We start from the raw sequence: 19,360 nt of genomic DNA, 5'->3' as shown, positions 1-19,360 counted from the left end.
CCTCCCTGGGTCTGTGACTCCTGAGTTCTGTGGTCCACAGGAACCCCCATAGGGACTTCTGTGAGGTTTTCGGTGGCAGAAGAGCTCCAGGTTTCCTCAACAGAGCTTCCTTTGTCCATAGGATGACTACCCAGGAGCATGGGTAGTTAAGGCAGGTGGCAGGGCCCAGGCTCCTTGGACTGCCACGCCGATGGTGTTGGCATCTGCTGGTTAAGGTAGGGGGGCAACTGGAGGAGCCTTTGATAAGGGGACAGGGGAGAGAGACAGCAGCGGGGGTTGTAACTTTCTCTGGCTGAGCTGGTGAAGGAGTACGTGGCTGGGGATTTATCCAGGAGGCTTTTTATGCAGGTGAGTTTTGAGCAGGAGTTTATTCAGCAAAGAAGGCCCATCCTTTTAGGCATTCTGTCCATTTGACCATGTTGCATCACTACAGGAATATTTGTTGAGCACCTACTGTGTGTAAGTGCTTGGTAGGAGGGAGCAAAAGTGATTCAAGATGTAAGGGGGTCAGACTTAAGCTGAACGTTGTTGGGCCCAGAGGAGAGGGGCAGGATTTTTAGAAGGAGGCAGGAGAGGGGATTGAGAAAGGATTCCTGACAATGAAGCTATGAAGCCAGGCTTTGAAAGGCAAGTCAAAGATACAGCTGACAAAGTCATAACATCTGAGATAACGTATGGGGAAACTGAGGCTCAGACAGGTGCTGTATTTGGTTATGGTCACACTGGAGTGAAGAACCCTCTCCAGGATCCAGGGTGCTGACCTCTGTACCTGTTGCCCTGAAGCCAGTTCTTTCTATCCCCCTCCCCATTCTAACCCTTTCCTTACTCTGCTAGCCCTGTCATTCCTAAGTCGTGATCTGGGCAGGCCATCCTATCAGGGGCTCAGTGAGATGGTCCTGGCCTGGGCCGAGAGAATGACCGTTGGTAGCTTGCCCATAGTCTCTGCTCCTCTCTGCACCCCCATCCCTGCCTCCTGTTTCAGAGCCACTCCCATGCCATCCTGAGAAATGGCCAGGCCTGGGATGACAGTTCCATTTGACACAAGAAGAACCCGAGGCTCAGAGAAGCTGCATTTGCCCAAGGTCCTTCAAGTTGATGACAGAATCATGCTTAGATCCCTAGTCTCCTGATTCCTGACCGGGGTTTTACCTCCCAAGTTGGACTGAGGCTACACAGAGTTCTGGGACCCTGCCAGTCGGGTCCAAGAAATCCAGAGTCTTAAGGGAAGGTCCCCCTCCTGGGCCACTGTCACATTCACAGGAAGGGCGGGCTCTGAGTCTGGTCCCCAAGGCCAGTCTAGAGATGACTTCCCAGGCTTCCCAGATGCACATCTGCAAGTAGACCGTTTGTTGGCTCTCTCCTGCATCCCAGGATCCCTGGAGGGGGACCAGAGGGTTCATGGATGCCAGTTGCTTCCCCAGGACAATGCTTGGGGGCCATGAAAAGACAAAGCGGACTTGTACTCACCACCCACCCACCTTCTCCTCCCACCCCCACCCCCACTTGTCTGTCAAAGAAGGTGTGACTCAGACACAGTGTGAGCTAAGGAGGGGGTGTGCAAGAGAGGCAGGAGAGCTGGGAGGGCAGGGGAGCAGGAAGCACAGGAAGGAGGCTGGGAGAGGCTGAATCCGCAGCTCTGGAATCTGAAAAGTCTGGTTTGGAGCCTTGGCTGTGCCACTTTGCAGCTTTGCAGCCAGGGAAGTTCACATCACCTCTCTGAGCCTCAGTTTCTGCAGCTGCAGAATGGGGCTAGTATAAAAGTTTTGGGGATTGAATGAACTGATATTGCAAAGTGCAGTCAGAAACTGGAACAAGGGGAGAGAGTGAACCATCTTGCAGAAGAACAATCCCAACAAATGCTTCATGGGGTTCACAAGAGACTGAATCGGGGCAGTGCTGGCCTGAGTCCCAGAATCTAAGCTGTTTCCTCCGAGGAATGGGGAGCAGGAGGAACAGAGAGAACAGGGCACGAGGAAGAGGAAACCAGCCGTGTTCCAGCTCCTTCTATGTCCATTTCATAATGTGAATTCCCACAACCCGACCACCACACACATTCATTTCATTCACTGATCATTTTTGGAGCCATGACAGGCTCAACCCTGTGCTAGATGTGGGGGAAATAAAGATGAGCAGGCTGGCATTATCACCCGTTTCGGAGCTCACGGCAGAGGGGAAGAGACAGATCCTAGCCACGGCTACTGTGTGCCATAAGACAGGTTGAGTAAGGGGCTTGAGGAGAGACGCTCTGGGGATTATTTTGGGGAGAGGAAGTTCTAAAAGCACTTCCTGGAAAAGGCTGCAATCAAAATTGGTGGTACGGACAGAGCTCTACTCCTGCCTCCTCGAGTTCCCTGGAGAGCCCACTCCAGAGACCCTCTCTCACAGCTCCTGCCCTGGCCAGTCACAGCTCCCCGTGGGGATGACCCCCACATCCGTCTCCAGCTAAGACCTCCCTCCTGAACTCCAGACTCAGATTTTCCATTTCCTCTTATCTCCTCCTGGATGTCCTGAAGACATTTCACTCTACAAGTTCCTAATGGAGCCGACCTTCTTCCTCCTAAACCTGAACTATGATTGACAGTCCGTCTTTGATCTCCTCAGCCATTTAAAGCATATATTGTATAGGGACTTTCAGACTGCTCTGTTTCCTCCAGTCCTTGGGAGTACTAATTCTGGTGCGTATGTGTATACACGTGCACACACTGCACCTCATTTTGGTTGCCACCACCCGCTTTCTTCCCTGCGGGAATCTTGTGTGCCCTTGGTTGTGAAAATGTCCTTGTAGAGACTGATCTTGTGTATCTGCTGGGCCTGAATATTTCACTTATCTTACACATTTTATATGCTAAATTTACAGCTTAGTGTTTCCATTCTACATGCGTGGTGTAAATTTAGACCCCACACCTTTATGCAGCAGAGGCTTAGGGTTTTAATTACTCATGTGTGACTTTCTCTTTCTCACTGTGTGAATGGTTTCTTTGCTGCTTTCCCAAAGGAGTGTGTCGTTGCTTTTTAAAGTTCCTTTATGGATGGAGCAGCCCTTTAAGGCTCCCTACTGCTCAGGGGGCTCCGCTTTAGCTCCCCACTTTCCAAGGCAGGCGCTAAGCGTGCCGAGTTAGCAGTATGGTTTCCAGCCTCTGATCGGGCAGCCTCTGTCCATCTGAACCTTCCATGGGTCTCTTCTGTGTGAGCTTCTACTTTCCTCTCTAGACTGTAGTCCCCTTGTTTCTGGCACTGGTGTATTAGCCATTCTTTATATATTTACATATATATATATATAGCTTGGTTATATATTTACATTTTTGGGGTAAATATTGTCCAATGTAGATGCATTTTAATGGAAAGGGATCCTTCAGTATCAGTTCAGTCCACCTTATTTATTATTATTATTTTATTTTACGATTGTCTTGTTATTTTTGCTTAACATTTTTTAATTTGGTAAAATACGCATGATATACAACTTTACCACTTTTAACATTTCCAAGTGTACAGTTTAATGGCATTAAGTATGTTCACATTTTTGTGCAGCTATAAGCCATCCATCTCTAGAGCTTTTTCATCACCCCAGAGTGGACCTCTGTATCCATTAAACATGAATTCTCCATTTCCCCCTCTCCCAGCCCCCAGTAACTGCCATTCTACTTCTGTCTATGAATTTGACTACTCTAGGACCCTCATATAAGTGCAATCATTCAGTATTTGTCTTTAATGTCTGGTTATTTTCAGCTAGCATATGTCCTTAGTGTCCATCCATGTTGTAGCATGGGTCAGAATTTCTTTGCTTTTTAAGGCTGAATAATATTCCATTATATATATATATATATATACCACATTTTGCTTATCCATTCATGTATTGATGAATGCTTCCACTGTCTATCTATTGTGAATAATGCTGCTATGAACATTGGTGTATAAATAACCACCTTATTTCTTGAAAACATTCTTGTTGTAAACAAACACGCAAGGGAGACCCAAGTGTCCTTTATCTACTTCTTCAACTGAAGACCTTACTGCAGAGTTGATCAGCGTGGAGTATATCTTTGTACAAGTAGATCATATTAGATGTTACTGCTGTAACTTAACTTCTTTTTTTCGTTTCATAGTAGATCTTAGAGAGCTTCCCATAAGAATATATAGGGATCCAACTTCTTTTTACCTGTAAGATAATATCCTATACATGTGTCATAATGTATTTCATCATTCTGTAGTGATAGACATCGGAATTTTTCATTATTAAAACAAAGCTACATGGGTTGAAAGTATAAACATTGAAAATTGTAATAGATGCTTCTAAATAAGTGTCCATAAAGGCTGTGCAAATTTATATTCATTCTGTGGATTAGCTTAGCCATTTACCTACAGTGTTACCAGACTTGATATTATCTGATTGATGGGTGAAGATGTTCTCTTTGTTTGATTTTGTGCTTACTTGATTGGTAGTGAGATTGATCATCTTCTCACAGATAGGATTGACTAGCCCTATTTTCTTTTTTCTGACTTTCTTAAACATGTTTTTTGCTAATATTTTGGATTATTTGTTGTTTTCTTATTGATTTTTAGGAGTTCTTTATGTATTCTGGATATCAATTATTTGTCTGCTATATATTTGAAATACTTGTCTCTTGAATCATGCCATTTGGCTGAACTGTCTTATTAGTTCTCATAGTTTGTCAGTTAACTCTCTTGGGTTTTCTAGATAGAGTATCATATCATTTACAAATCTTAACAGTTATCTCCTTGACAATATTTACACTGCTTACTTATTTTTCTTATTAAATTGCACTGGACAGGCGCTCCAGATAGACGCTGAGTAACAGGAGTGAGGAGAGCAGACATTCTTATTTGACCCTGGCTGTAATTCTGTAACAGCCTCCTCCTTCTCCCCGCCTCTTCTCCTCGTCCTCATTCTTGCCATGATTCTATCTTCAGCTGAGTATACTGAAGTGCGATTTATATTCCAGAAATCACACCCTTTCTGTGCTTAGTTCTCACTGCTGCTTCTTAGATTCCATTACTTCCTCTTTTTACCAGAATATCTCCTCAAGTAATTCTTTCAGATAGGAACTTTCCAAGTCCTTGCATTTCTAAACACGTCTTATTTTGCCTTCTCATTTGAACACGAGTTCGTCTGTGTTCATAATCACGTTCCCAGCTGTCCTTGCAGATCTTTCTCGTGGCCTCCTTGCATTGAGTGCTGTTGGAAAGAAGTCTGACGTAAATTTGTGGGTGATCTGCTTTTCCCTCTTCTTGAAGCTTTAAGTTTTTAAATCGTTATTCTTTGTATTCTGAAGTCACAATGTTTGCTAGTAAGGTTTTGTTGTTGTTTGTCATGCCTATACCTGGTGTGCATTTTCTTTATTATTGTGACTTTTTTTGTTGTTGTTTCTTGAAGTATTTCTCTCTCTATGTTTTCACTTTCCAAAACTGTCATTAGACAGATGCTGAACCCATGTCTCAACTTGTCCTTCCTATTCATATTTCTTGGTCCTTAGTAGGTTCTGGAAGTATTCCCTGGTTCTGACCAAACCAGCAGCTCCCCTGTTTTGTCAGCTGTTTCCATTCTTCTGGCTCAGCTTTTCTGTGGAGTGTTTTTCTGTGGAGTCTTTTAAGACCACCATCTTTCATTTTCATGTGCTCTTGTTATTTTTCATGACAACCTGATACTGATTCATAGGTACCCTGATTCTATGCTTTTGAAAATCTCTGTCTTCTTGTTCATTTAAGTTTCAGAGTTTTCTGGTAGGTTAGAGGTGGATGGGACAAGACGAGACCACACGCACTTCAGATTGGATTAATTAGCCAAAGACCCGTAAGTGAGATTATAACAGAGCAGAAGCAAGCCTGATTCTAATTATCTAAGGAAGCACACAGCTGTCATTAATATCGTCCAAGTAAAGTAGGTCTTACCAAGTTCTTTATAAAATTGAGATGTAATTCATACTATCAAATTCACTTTTCGAAAGTATACGGTTCAGTGGTTTTGTATATTTGAAGTTGTGTAGCCATCATCACTGTCTAGTTCCACAGCATTTCCATCTCCCCAAAAAAGGAACCGCATACCCATTAGTAGTCCCCACCCATTTTTCTCCCCTCAAACTCCTGGAGTTTCACCCACATGGAATCAAACAAATGTGGCCTTTTGTGTCTGATGTCTTTGCCTTAGCATAGTGTTTTTGAGATTCTATGTTAGATCATGAATCAGTACCTCATTCCCTTTTACGGCTGAATAATTTCCATTGTATGAGTATGTCACATATTATTTCTCCATTCATCAGTTGATGGACATTTGAGTTGTTTCCCCTTTTTAACTATTATGAATAATGCTGCTGTTAATATTTGTCTGCAAGTTTTTGTGTGGACACATTTTCAGTTCTCTTGGGTATGTATCTAGGAGTGGAATTGCTGTATCATATGGTAACTGTTGAACTTTTTGAAGAATGGGCAAACTCTTTTCTAAAGTGGCTGCACCACTGTACATTCCACTAGTACTGTACAAGAAGTCAAGTTTCTCCACATTTTTGCTAACACTTGTTATTATCTGGCTTTTTGATAATAGCTATCCTCGTGGGTGTCAAATGGTATAAAATTTTGATTTTGATTTGTGTTTCCCTAATGACTAATGATGTTAAGCATATTTTCATGTGCTTATTAGTCATTGTTCATCTTCTCTGGAGAAAAGTCTATTCAGATCCTTTGCCCATTTTAAGGTTGGGTTATTTGTCTTTTTACAGTTGAGTTGTTGAGTCCTTTGTATATTCTGGGCATTAGACCCTTATCAGTTATATGATTTACAAATATTTTCGCCCATCCTGTGAACTGTCTTTTCACTTTTTTAATCATGTCCTTTGGAGTACAAATTTTAAAAATTTTGACAAAGGCCAATTTATTATTTTTCTTTTGTTAGTGCTTTTGATGACATATATAAGAAACCGTTGCTTTATTCAAAGTCATGAAGATTTTCCCCTGTGTTTTTTCTTAAGAGTTTTATAGTTTTAGCTCTTCTATTTAGGTCTTCGATCCACTTTGAGTTAATTTTTATGTACAGCATAAAGTAGGGGTTCAGTTTCATTCTTTCACATGGGATAATCAGTTGTACTAGCATCGCTAATGAAAAGAATATTTTTCCTCCATTGAATTTCTTGGCACCCTTGTCAAAAATCAATTGATTATAAACATTTGGGTTTGCTTCTGGACTCTCAATTCTATTTCACTGATATGTATATATAGCCTTATGCCAGTACCCCACAGTCTTGATTATTGTACACTTGTTTTGAAATCAGGAAGTGGGCGTCCACCAAGTTTGCTCTTTTCAAGTTTGTTTTGGCTCTTCTGTGTTCTTTGCATTTCCGTATGAATTTTGGAGCCAGCTCATTAATTTATGCAAAAACCCAGCTAGAATTTTGCTAGGGATTATGTTGAATCTGTAGATCAATGTGGGGAGTATTGCCATCTTAAAAATATTAGTTTTCCAGTCCCTGATCGTGGAATGTAGGTCTTCTTTAATTTCTTTCAATGATGTTTTATAGTTTTCAATGGAAAAGTCTTGCACTTGTTTTGTTCAATTTATTCCTAAGTATAGTATTCTTTTGGATGCTCTTAACAACTGGAATTGTTTTCTTAACTTCATTTATGGATTGTTCATTGCAAGTGTATAGAAATACAAGCAATTATTGTATATTGACCTTGTATCCTGAAACTTTGCTGAACTTTATTAGTTTTATTTTGGGGGGATTCCTTTGGATTTTCTGTATATAAGATCATGTAATCTCCAAATAGAGGTAGTTTTACTCCTTTCCAGTCTAGACGCCTTTTATTTCCTTTTCTTGCCTAACTTCCCCTGGCGAAGGTTTTCCAGTAAAATACTGAATAGCAATGGTGAGAGCTGACATCATGTCTTGTTCCTGATCTTAGGGGGGATGTTTTCAGTCTTTCACCATTAAATAGGTTAGCTGTGGGTTGTTTCCTTTTTTTTTTTGTCCTTTCTCTGGTTGAGGAAGTTCTCTCCTATTCTGAGTTTGTTGAGTACTTTTATCATGAAAGGGTGTTGAAGCTGCCAACATTGAGATGGTCACGTGGTTTTTGTCCTTTATTCTATTAATAGGACACATTACATTGATTGACTTTCATATATATGGAACAACCTTGTGTTCCTGAGCTATCCATTTGGTCCTTGCTGTGATGCTTATCTTTTATGCTCAGGGTTTACATATCTCTTCCAGAATGATTTATAATAACAGTCCATCAGCTGTCACTTATGGGACTACTTACAATCAAAGTTCTTGTTTCTGAAACAAACTTGGTGCCATTAAGACCACATTCTCATTGAGAGGAAGGAAGCAGTCATGGCTTAGGTGTTCCTGACCAGTTCCTCTGCTCCCAGCTTTCCAGAGAGCGATTTTTTCCTACCACTCCCCCTCTGATTCTAGTTTATGCCCTTGTGCCTAGATATGTGGTTCTCAAGGAGTGTTCCCTGGACCAATAGCATTAGATCACTTGGAAAATTGTTAGACATGTGAGTTTTGGAGCTCCATCACAGACCTACCAAATCAGAAACTCCTCTGAGAGTAGGGCTCAGGATCTGTTGTTTTTACTAGCTCTCAGGTGATTCTGGGGCTTGCTGGAATTTGAGAGCCATTCATTAATATGATATAAAATGGTTCAAAGAATTCAGAAATCCACTTCCTTGTACTCCCCTTCCTTCGGTCACTGAGCTCGGTATATTTCTTCCACAGTGCTGGTTTTCCCCTAATATTCAGTAATATTTGGATGGGTACTCCACTCTGTATTTGCAGATGTGATTTATCTGTTTACCACCAACTCCTGTCATCTAATTACTAGGGAGGGTAGAATGTGCTACTGGGTGTGTTGAGCCATTAGCTTCTGGTTGATTTTTCTTGGGTATTTTTAGCTTCCTAGGATGTCCTGTCTCTCAAACATTCATCCCTTCTCACCACTGGGGACAGATGCCTCTGCTTGGTACAAGCAGCAGTTGGAGGGAGGACCCAAGTCCCCGGCTCCTTGGCTGTGGCAGCCCAGACAGTAGCATAAGCTTTCTTTACTCCTGCATTTTCCATCCACGAGCTGCTATTACCTCTCAGCTCCCCCACCTTTGGCCACAGACTTTCCTTTGCAGGGTGGAGGCTATGGTTTCCTCTCTCTAGGTTAGCTTTATAGACATTTGACCTTGGCAGTCACATAAATCTCCCACTAAGAAGGGTCCTACACCTGATTTTGTGTTCTGCTGTTGCCACCTTGGAATTCTTAATAATTTTGAACAAAGGGGCCCCACATTTTCATTTTGCATGGGCCCTGCAAATTATCTAGTCAGGCCTGCCTCCCCCATCAGATCTCTCTGCCTTCTGCATTTCAGGGATGCCTCACAATTCTGGTCTGCTAAGGATACCCCTCCTTATAATATAATGCTACCAAAGACTAAGACATATACAATATGTAAGGTCATTTTCTAGGGATGCAGGGCAGGAGAAAAAGGCTGGGTCCTGTTGTCACTTTACTAGCTTTATCCAATCTTCCATTGATGCTTCTAAAATACAAACCCCGCAATATCATTCTGCTGTGGAGTCGGCAACTAGTCTTTACTGCCTGCAGAATGCAGTTTCAACCCCCCAGCTTGGCACGGAAGGTCATCTGTGCACAATTTGGTTCCAGCCTCCCTTCTAACAATGATAGTTGTCCCATCACAGCAGAAATCAGGCAGCCTTGAACCGGCTACGGTGAGGGCTGTTGTAACAGGAAGGGTCAGATCATTGCTAATCTCTGACTCTGGTATTCAGGATTTCCGGCCGCACCTCCCCTCCTCTGCCCTTCACCCTGTGTTCTAGCCAAAGGCCCAGGGGCTGCTTGCTTATCCTTAAGCCCACATGAGCTCTTCAGCTTCCCTCCTTCGCCCCCGCTTTTCCCCAGGTTTCATCGCTAGCACACGATCCTGTGCACCTCCTCGGGGGCCTTCCTGATGCCCCAGCTTCTCCCAGACCGCCTCCCTCCCGCCGAGCCAGCCCAGTTGGGCTGCCCCCTGTCCCCGCAGTGCCCTGGTCTGCGCACAGCAGTGCCTTTTTGGGTGTGTGCTTTGCTCCCCTTTCTGAACCTGAGGCGGGGAGGGACTCATGGCGCATTCACGCAATCACTCCCTCCCTTGTGCTTTCAGTGCACACACGGACTGCTTACTGTGTGTCCGTCAATGCTGGGGACACACTGATGACTCAGAAATGGACTCAGAATTGACTGGCTCCCAGACTTGGGGGCAGGGCGTTGCAGTACAGTGAGCTAATTGTTCTAGCAGGAGTGGGAACAAAGTACAGTGGGATAAAAGAGGGCATGGCGCTTGAGACATGGGGAGCTCCGAGGCCTTTCTGGTCTCTGGACAGACCAGTGAGGGTGCAACAGGCAGAAGGGACAGCAGGCGCAAAGACGGAGAGGGAGGTAGCAGCAGGCAGGGAAATTTTGGGAGCTGTACAAGGTTCATCTTGACTGAAGCTGGGATGCAACGTGTGGGGCGGAGGACCGGGGACAGAGGCGGAGAGGTCTCCGAAAGGGGCGGGGGTGAGAAAGCTCAAGATGAAGGTGCTGAATGTCAAGCTGAGGAGACCAGGCTTCTCAGCAGTGCTGCTGGAGATCCATGGAGAGTGCGAGCAGGGGACTGACAGCCACTTAGAAAGATCATTCTGGAAGCCAGTGTAGAAGATAATAGGAGGGGTGAGGGAATGAATGTGGAAAGTGTTGGGGTGGGCTCGGGGGGAGATCAGGAGGGTGAGTCTTGAGCCTGCAGCTCAGCAGAGGCTCAGGGTCGGGAGACCACCCTGGGCAGGGAGTGGGTATCTGGGACTGTCTTCCTCAGCCCTACTTCATGAGCTGAGTGACCAGGCTGGGCTCAAGCCTGGCAAATCACAGGACTTCCCAGGCTCCCATCTGTGCTCCATGGTGTCTGCCAGACACTTGCTGGCATATCAGGAGGATTCCCAATTCCTTCTTTCCCAAGGCCCAGTCTGAATGCTCCCCCTGCCCAACCCTCCCCATAGAGGCAGGAAGATGCTCCTGTTCCTGTGTTTGGTGAAAGTGCTTCTGTTTTTGGCCACACATTTTGCTTCCGTTGCTTTGGGGGAGCTCATGGCCTGATGAAAGGGGATTGGGAAGAGGAAATATAAAATCATTCAGGACACTGTTTGCAGGACTTGGATGCATCGTCTTGGAGATGATGTGGCTCAGATGCAGTGTGGGTCTGGGACAGGCAGGATTAGGGGGCCGGAGCCTGGGGTGGGCAGCCAAGGCCCAGGCGTCCCAGCTCCCAGCTCTCCATGGGTAGCCTGTCCTGTCTGCAGGAGTTTCTGGCAGCTCCTGCCTCTGAAGAAAGCTCCAGCTGAGGCGAGGCTGCTGGGCCTAGGCACCCCGGGAAGCTGCAGGCCAAGTGGGGTCTCATTTAGGCGGTGGCTGAGCCTGCTGCACATCTGGTTAATCACCCTCATCCTGGGAGCCTGCTAATCAGGGAGCTGGGGTTCAGAGCGGATGCCTCCTCTCACTCCAGCGGGGAGGGGAGATGTAGCCGGCAGCTGGGCAGGCAAGGCCAGCTTCCCACTGTCAGGGCGCCCCACTTACCTTGTCAGACAGCAAGCTCCTTGCCTAGGTCTGTGGCCTCACCCTTGGATGCCTGGCTCAGGCTTTGCTGCAGGAGAGACTGTCTCTGAGGAGACCTGGCTCAGCCCAGTGTTCTCTGGATGATTCCCCTCAGGACCCCTGTAGACACCCCTTCTCCACTGCCCCTGCTCCCCACCTCCCAGCCCCTGACGTGTAGCAGCCTCCCTCTGCCTCAGTGACTCCCCGCTTTGGGAAGCACGGTGCGCTCTGCCTGAGCCATCCCAGGCAGCCCCTGCCCTAGAGCGCCCCCTCCCCGAAAGGGGTAGCAGGCATGGGAAGAACCCTCAGCAGACTGGTCAAAAAGGAACCAAATCTAAGTATTGGGCAAGTGACTTTATCCTTCTGAGCCTGAGTTTCCTTATCTGCGGAAGGGGGCCTGTTTTGCATAGGTGTGAAGCCACAATGATCTAATGGGTGGGAAAGTGCTGGGTGAACCATTCAGCTCCTGTAAGCACAGGAACAGCCTCTCCAGTTCACACACTGAGCCACAAAGAGCTGGCTCTTACCTCCGTCCCCAACAGTCTTCTTTCTCGGGGATCCTGCACACAGCGCGTCAGTGACACTCCCTCCTGGCTCCTTCCTACCTCTGCACCACTGCTTCCCAGCACCTCCTGCTTGTAAGCCCCTGCCGGGCATTATGCCCACTGAAATCCTGCCCAGGCCTGCAGGTCCTATTTCCTTTCTGGTAATGAAAGTATTGCGTGGTATCATCATCTTGTAACCGTCTAGGTGAGTTGCTCCTATGCCTGGCATGAAAACAGGGAAGTGACAAATCAGACCTGACCTGTCCCTCAACAAGATGCCTCCCGTTCTCCCCCAGGGTCTGGCACATGGTAGGTGCCCCCCAAAATGCTAGAGGTGTTTGTGTTATAGCCAGGACTTTCTCTGAAGGGCCCATGGTTTGGGTTTTGAAGTTCTGAATTCTGGATCATTGTGTCTTCAAATCTGTGTTTTGTAAATACAGCCCAATGGGGGGCTTGGAGCTTGGCTCACCCATGGTGCTGCCTCCCACCCCATCCTGTGCCCAGAAAGGTTCTTGGCCTCCTGCTGTCCAGCTCTCTGGCCCCTCTGTCCCTCCCAGCTTCCTCCTCCTGCACCTGCCCATAGACCTCTGCTGTCCTACCCCAGGCAGGGGCCTGGGTGTGGGGAGGGCTGGGGGCAGGAGCACATACCCATTGTGTCTCAGGACAGAGCAGCCATCCTGTCCTGGGAGTGCCCCACTGTGGTGCATTCAGTGAGAGATTCAGAGAGAGCAGGCCTCTCGCCCACTCCCACCCAGGGCCTAGTGCAGGTTGGTGGGGGTCGAGCACTCTTGGGGGCCACCTGACTACCCCCGGGTAGGGCAGCAGGCCTGTGGGAAGGGCAGATGCAGGCCCTACCTTCCTGCTGTCAGTGATGGCTCACTTGTGCATGAGCCCAGTGGGTAGTGGGAGGGGGTCCTGGTAGCTGAGGGCCCATGTGCACATTATGCTGAGTTGAGAAGCCTGGTGGCAGGGTGCAGACACCTGTGAGGGTCTACACTCACCCCTCAAGTATAAGGCAGTGGAACATTACCTAGCAGATAAAAGATACCATAACAGGTTGAGAGAGTCTTCAGGTCAAAGGAAAACGTTTCATAATTTTGTACCATTAACAGCACTTTTTCTTACTTCTTGAGCCAGGACCTCTGTGTTTTCACTTTGGCTTGGACCCTGCCAATTATGTAGCTCGCTGGTTTGGGGTGTAACAGACAAGGCAGGAGACTTGGGTTTGGAAGAATTTGTAAGGCCCTCTGCCCCTCCAAGCCTCGGTTTTCTTGTCTGTAAGTGGGCTTCCTGCCCAGGGCCATGCTGCCCCGCACCCCTCTACCCCTGGGCTCTGCATGCTGTGGACATGGCCTGGGTGGCTGGGAATGCCCTGCCCTGTCCTCTGCCTACCAGAGCCCCATTTACCCTGAAGCTCAAATCAGGGCTCTGTTGCCTGCCCCCAGGGTCCCTCGGTCAGAATGCATGTCTCCCTCCTCTGACCTCATCTCCCCTTGCTGCAGTGAACTCTGACCAGCCCCTAGGATGGTATCTGGCAGATAGATAGAAGGTGTTTTGCAAATGACTTGACCTCAGTGTTGGGCCCCTGTCCTGCTAGGTGGCAGAAGCTGACTTTCCCCGTGGGGCCCAGCTGGTATCCAGGCAGGTTGCCGGTCTTTGGTCCTGACCACACCTCGGGCGCTGGGTCTGCTTCTCTCCTGTCTGATCTGAGCTGCCCTTCAGGTGTGTGGGGCAGTCTGTGCCCTCATCATGCTGGCGGGACCCCTCTATGAGGGTGCCAGGGCTCTGTTCTCTCTTCAGGCCCCTCTTGGGCCCAGGCTCTGGCATGGCTACCAGGCCCTGGGGAGCACCGTGAGCCAGCATACATCATTGACCATGGATTCTCTCCATCCGGCTCCCCTTGAGTCATGATTTAGACAGAAGAGACCGGGTCTTGAGCCAGTTGTTCAAAGTAAATAAAACAACAGTAGGAGCAATCCTTATGTGTGAATGTTTTCTGTGTGCCTGGCTGTGTGCTAAGGGTTTTGCACATATTAATCATTTGATAATTGGGATAAACCTTTGAGGTGGGTACCACCATGATCCCCATCTTATAGATTTGAAGACTGAGACATACATAGTTTATGTGACTTGCCCAAGGGTACATAGTAAATGAAGGAACCAGGATTTGAATCCAGGTGTTTAATCATAATGCAGTGCTACCAAGAGATTTTAGTACTTACAGGGTCCTTAGAGAGCATTGAACCCACACTGTATTGTGGGAATGAGGCCCAGAGAGGTAGTGTGACTTGCCTTAGGTCACACAGAGAGTCTGTGAGAGCCTGGGATGGAATCTCAGCCTCCCAACCCCAACTCTATGTCCTGTCCACCCTTTACTCCTGCCTGCCTTTGAAAGCACCCAGGGGCTCTGATCCTATGGAGGAGGGAGACAGATTAGGATTCGGGTGACATGAGCTTCGAAGGCAGCCCTGGCAGGCAGCAGCTACAGAAACAGTGCCATGTTCTGGTGAATGGCGTCCGTGAAAGCTTCATTCACATGGGAGGCAGGAACCCGGTCTGGAAAAGAGTCGCACATCGTCCCTGGATTGTTGGCCAGGAGATGGTGGAGTTTCCAGGACGAGCTGCCCTTGAGCTCTGCAGGGGAAGGAAGAAGGCAGCTTTGCATGGGATGGGCTCATGTGCAGGCTGTGCCTAGAGCCTCTTCTTTCTGCACCCTGGAGCCCTCCCTCAGAGAGCTGGGGTCCTTGGGAAAGCTGCAGATGCATTTTTCAGGGAGCTCAGACTTGCTCAGGCCTGGTATCAGTAAGTTCTGCTGGCACGGTGAGTTCAGGAGACATGTCCTACCTGGGCAGCAGGATCCGGCCTCCAGCTAGTTTTCAGGCCGGAGGCATGGTCTCCACATTGCTTACCCCACGCCCTGACCCCAGCCCTACCACCTGGGAGACATCCCTTAGGCCCAGGACACCTCGTGCTGGGAAGCAGACAAGGCAGAGTGCAGCCTTCCACTGGACAGACGTGAGTAATTGAGCCCAAACCAGGGTGCAGCAGAGCCAGGGTTAGGGCTTCCGGGGCCAAGGGGCACCCCCAGTGTAAAGCCTTGGGGGGATCAAATGGAACTCTGGTATGGCTGAGCTGGGGATGCCAGTGCTTTGATTCCGGTCTCCCTGTGGGTACAGGGGAGCTCTACTCCTGGAGCTTCTGGCTTAGCCTCCTTTCTGAGGCTTCCTGTCAGGTAGGTGGGTGGAGGGGGCATTTGAGAGGGAAGGGAACTGGCCTTTGCTGAACCTCAGCCTCTGCTGGCCATTGGGGTGCAGAACGGGCCTTTGAAGACAGAGGTCCTGAGAGCTGAGGCTTCTGGGGAAGAATGGAGCTTTCATAGAAGCAGCAGCTCCGGGGCTGGTTCTCAGTCCTGCCCAGGGATACCGCAGATCTGAGGAAGGTGCAAGGGCAGGTAGGTGTTCCAGGTAGGGGCTGTTACCTGTGTGGACAGCGGGCTGCAGGTTGTACCCTGAGTGTGGATTGAGAAACAAGTGACTTGGCTGGTGGAGCCAAAGGAGAGGGCAAAGGCTGAGGGAGGGCGCAGGGGCCGCTTCATGCAGGGGCTTGCTTGCCAGCCTCAGAATTTGGAGAAGGTGAGCCACCTGAGGGTCTTAATAAGCAAGAGAGTGGCCTGGAAGGGTTTGCTTGAGAAAGATTAACTTGGTAAAGCAAGAGGCAGAGAAATCAGACAGACCCGTGTAAATGCCTGGAGCTGAGTATCTGTTGAGAAGAGCGCTGACTTCTGCTGCAGGTGGGTACGTACGCAGAACGTCCACTCCCCTGGAAAGCACCCGGCAGTAAACACCAGGAGCCTTCAGCAGACTCCTACCCTTCGACCCAGGATCCTCCCCCTGGGGGTGTATGCTGAGGAATCCTGCTATAGATGCACCTTTGAGGCCTGGGGCCACGCCAGTGAACAGCGCAGGACTCCTTCCCTGCGGAGGGGACAGTGATGAGGGGATGAGTGGGCCAATCCCACAGAACTTTGTGATATGACTGGCAGGACATGGGGATGAGGGAGGGAAGAGGGTCCCGCGGGAGTAGGTGGTGCCTTTGTGAGGTGAGGGGGGACCTGGGAAGAGGGGCAGTTCCAGGACACTCACTGTGGCCATGGTGAGCATGTGCTGCCCAGAAGCGTGTGGAGCTGACGTCCAGGAGGCGGCAGGAGATGGTGGTCAAGAACATGGGAGAGAGGGCTGCTCTAGGGACAGGCTTGGCAGTTGTCAGCACAGACGGTCACTCTGCAGGTCGAAGTGCCTAGAGAAGGTGGGAGGAGACGGGGCAGCAGAAGGTGGAGGAGCACAGGGGGCTGGACCTCTTCCCCGGCAGTGGCCTCATAGCTCCATGCTCTTCTTGCATAAAGGGCCAGGAGCTAAGCATGGCAGGGGCAGGGCGTGAGGGGGTGAGACCCCCTCCCACTCCAGCTCTGGGAGGGAGCCAGCTGGAGAGGCAGGGCAGGGGCACCCCCGAGTGGCCCCCAGTGTCTGGCCAGCAGTGGTGGGGCATGTGCTCACGTTTCCTTCCTTTTTCTACAGGAGAAGGGGGCGCTCCGTGCACATCCAGCACCCTCCAGGAGAAGCAGCGTGAGTTGGGCCCGGCCCCCACAGAAGTCTTTTCTTCCTCTTGCATGGGACCAACCTTCTTGGGCCTTGGGCCCCACTCGTGGGGTCAGAGCCCAAAGGGCCGTAGAAGGCAGGGTGGGAGGACCTGGGGCTGCTCTCTGCCCTGGGAGCTGACCCGCATGCTGGGCAGCTCAGGCATGAGAGCCAGGACGATGGGCCTGTGGCTGGCGGTCTGGGAGGTGGAGCCCAGCTGAGCAGATGGGTCTGTGGAGGCCTCCCGGGCAGAGCGAGAGGGGTGACAACAGGAAGGGAGCCCTTCTGAGCCTGGAGATCGTCTCTTCAGGTGACAGACTCCCAGGAACCACAGACAGTGACATGGCGGCTGAGGCCAGAGGCGCCTCGGTCAGGGCTGCACAGGGCTCAGGGTTCCCCTGGCCCCTCACTGAGGCCGTGTCTGCAGAGCCTGGGGCCTCCCAAGTCCTCCTACATGTCACTCTGGCTTTTCCAGGTTTCCTTCTGCCTGTGTTTGCTCAGGGGGTCGAGCACAGGGTTGGACCCAGGAAAACCTGGTGACTATGTCAATGTGCTCACACAGGGACCTCAGAATGGCTTCCCTGGAGGTGCCAGTGAACTTGGGCACCTCGGAGCCAAACATGTGCTGTCGGCAGTGCCGATATTGGCAGTGCCAACAGGAGGCCGGGTGGGGAGCAGAGTCTGTTGGGGGGGGCAGGGGGAAGGGGGGGTGCGCTCCGAACTTCCCTTACTTTTCTCTCCTGCTGTTTTGATCTGTGGTTACAGCTTTGTGGGGCTGAGCCCACCCCCTCCCCAGGCTTAAGCCTCCTCAGGGTGTTCCTCTGAGCTCTTCCATCCCTCATCTGTAGGAGGGATGCCTGCAATACCAGCTTCCCATGGCCCAGGTCCCACCCTGAGGGGATGTCCAGGGGTCCCGGACCGTTCTCTGTCCTAGGGTCCCGTGGCAAGTCATAGACAAGCCCCTGCGTCTGGGAGGCTAGAGTATCTCTCTCAGGGGCACCCCAGGGCTCAAGTCACCAGGGCCCCAGGCACAGGGAGAGGCAGGGCAGAGAGGGCAGCTCCTCCTTCTGGGGTCATCATTACAATGTAGGGAACTGAGCTCAGCACCTAGGGGCTGGGGTAAAATTACCCCAGGATTTTAATTTATAGAGGAGACTGAGTGAAGACAAGAGAGATCAACAGCATTGAATGAGGAACTTATTGTTTATGCTTCCCAAGAGGAGGGGGCGCCCCACGCCAAGCGGGGCTGCAGGGGAAGCACCAGGTTTGATCAGGAGGCAGAAAGAGAGTCCCAGAGCCTGTGCTGTGTTTTGGAAAGGAAGGTGGGGCCAGGGCAAAGGCTTAGGACTAGCCAGTCCTACTACTTGAGTAATGTCGCTTGTCTCTGGGCCACAGGGCTGGTCTCTAGTCTGATAGCTGCCCTGGGGGGAATCAGGGCAGAGGAGTATCAGCTTGGTGCATCAGAGTTTTAAAGGAGAGCTAGAGATAAAGGAGGTGGTTGGAACATGGACTCAGGATTGGTTGGTTTGCATATGAAAGGTATGTTCAGGACGAGTTGTTTATTATCTCTAGGAATTAGAGCTGCCGTCCATCCCTGGCCAGCTAGGCCTCCCAAGATGTCAAAACATCATAAAATAAAAGACATGATTAATACAGGGATGTCAGCACATTCCTCAGGAATGTGAGAGAGGAAAAGAGCCCAGATCTTTCCTTCTGGGCCTCTTGGGACAGGAAAACCCAGCAGTCTCTAAGTGAAAAACACAGCCGCCTGCCGTGGGGCTGCCTTCATGGTACCAAACCACAGACACTAGTGAATCGACCAGATAATTTGTGTCTCCTGGATCTGTGTGTTTAAGAAGAGGCAAGGACTTTTTGAAAAACTTTTTTACACCATGGTTATAGGTTTTAGTCAGAATCATCTTGCTGAAGACTGTCATCCAATCCTACTCCTTAAGGGTATCTTTATTTAGTGGGGATTAACAGTAGCTACACGGAAGAATTTTCAAACTGAAATGGCCATTGAGGCCAGTGATTCCCAGGGATAAACCCAACATTTCTGATGATGAGAAGAACAACAGCACCATAATGCATTTGTCCATAACGTTGAGTGCATTCAGTTGAAGGGATCGCTTTTGATTCCATAGCTATGTCCTGTCTACAAATTTTGGCGTGCAAATACTTTTAAGAAATGACTGATAGTTGATGGTGATTCACTTGTTTTAAGTCCAAAATTGGCAAAGTAAAAGTCTGTGACCCTGAATAAAAACAGAATAATAGCAATACCTAACATTTATAATCTGCTTAGTCATTGGCAATATACTCCCTGGTGTATTATTTAGTACTTCCACTTGGTTTCAAAACCTTCTTTGTAACAAGGGAGGTGGTACGAATTACCCTGGACCAGGAGTCAGAAATCTTGGAACTGTTGCTATAGCATCTGAGCTGTAAAGACATCAGGTTTGGGTGTGAAGTCCATTTCCTTCATTTATTTGCTGTACCATTCTGGGCAGGTTGCCTTGTTAACATCTCTGAGCCTCAGTTTATTCAGTTGTGGAA

At 48.9% G+C, this 19,360-nt stretch overlaps 1 protein-coding gene across 4 annotated transcripts in view; it reads left to right on the top strand.

Moving 5' to 3' along the window:
* PITPNM3 (PITPNM family member 3) overlaps window positions 1-19,360 on the top strand; it is an 85,143-nt gene that overhangs the window by 24,030 nt on the left and 41,753 nt on the right. For 2 of the 4 annotated variants that reach the window (XM_057501000.1, XM_036896101.2), the window contains exon 4: window positions 16,745-16,792. The exons of 1 other annotated variant lie outside the window; for it this stretch is intronic. In XM_057501000.1, the coding sequence (XP_057356983.1) occupies window positions 16,745-16,792 (48 nt within the window). Of the gene's footprint in view, window positions 1-16,742; window positions 16,793-19,360 lie in introns of those variants that run through there. One more of the 4 variants, XM_057501001.1, reaches the window with a different exon arrangement.

The sequence above is a fragment of the Manis pentadactyla genome, chromosome 4, assembly GCF_030020395.1.
Source record: "Manis pentadactyla isolate mManPen7 chromosome 4, mManPen7.hap1, whole genome shotgun sequence".
In the NCBI taxonomy this organism is placed as follows: domain Eukaryota; kingdom Metazoa; phylum Chordata; class Mammalia; order Pholidota; family Manidae; genus Manis; species Manis pentadactyla.
Note: the sequence above shows the minus strand (reverse complement) of the source record. Positions and strands in the feature narration are given on the sequence as shown.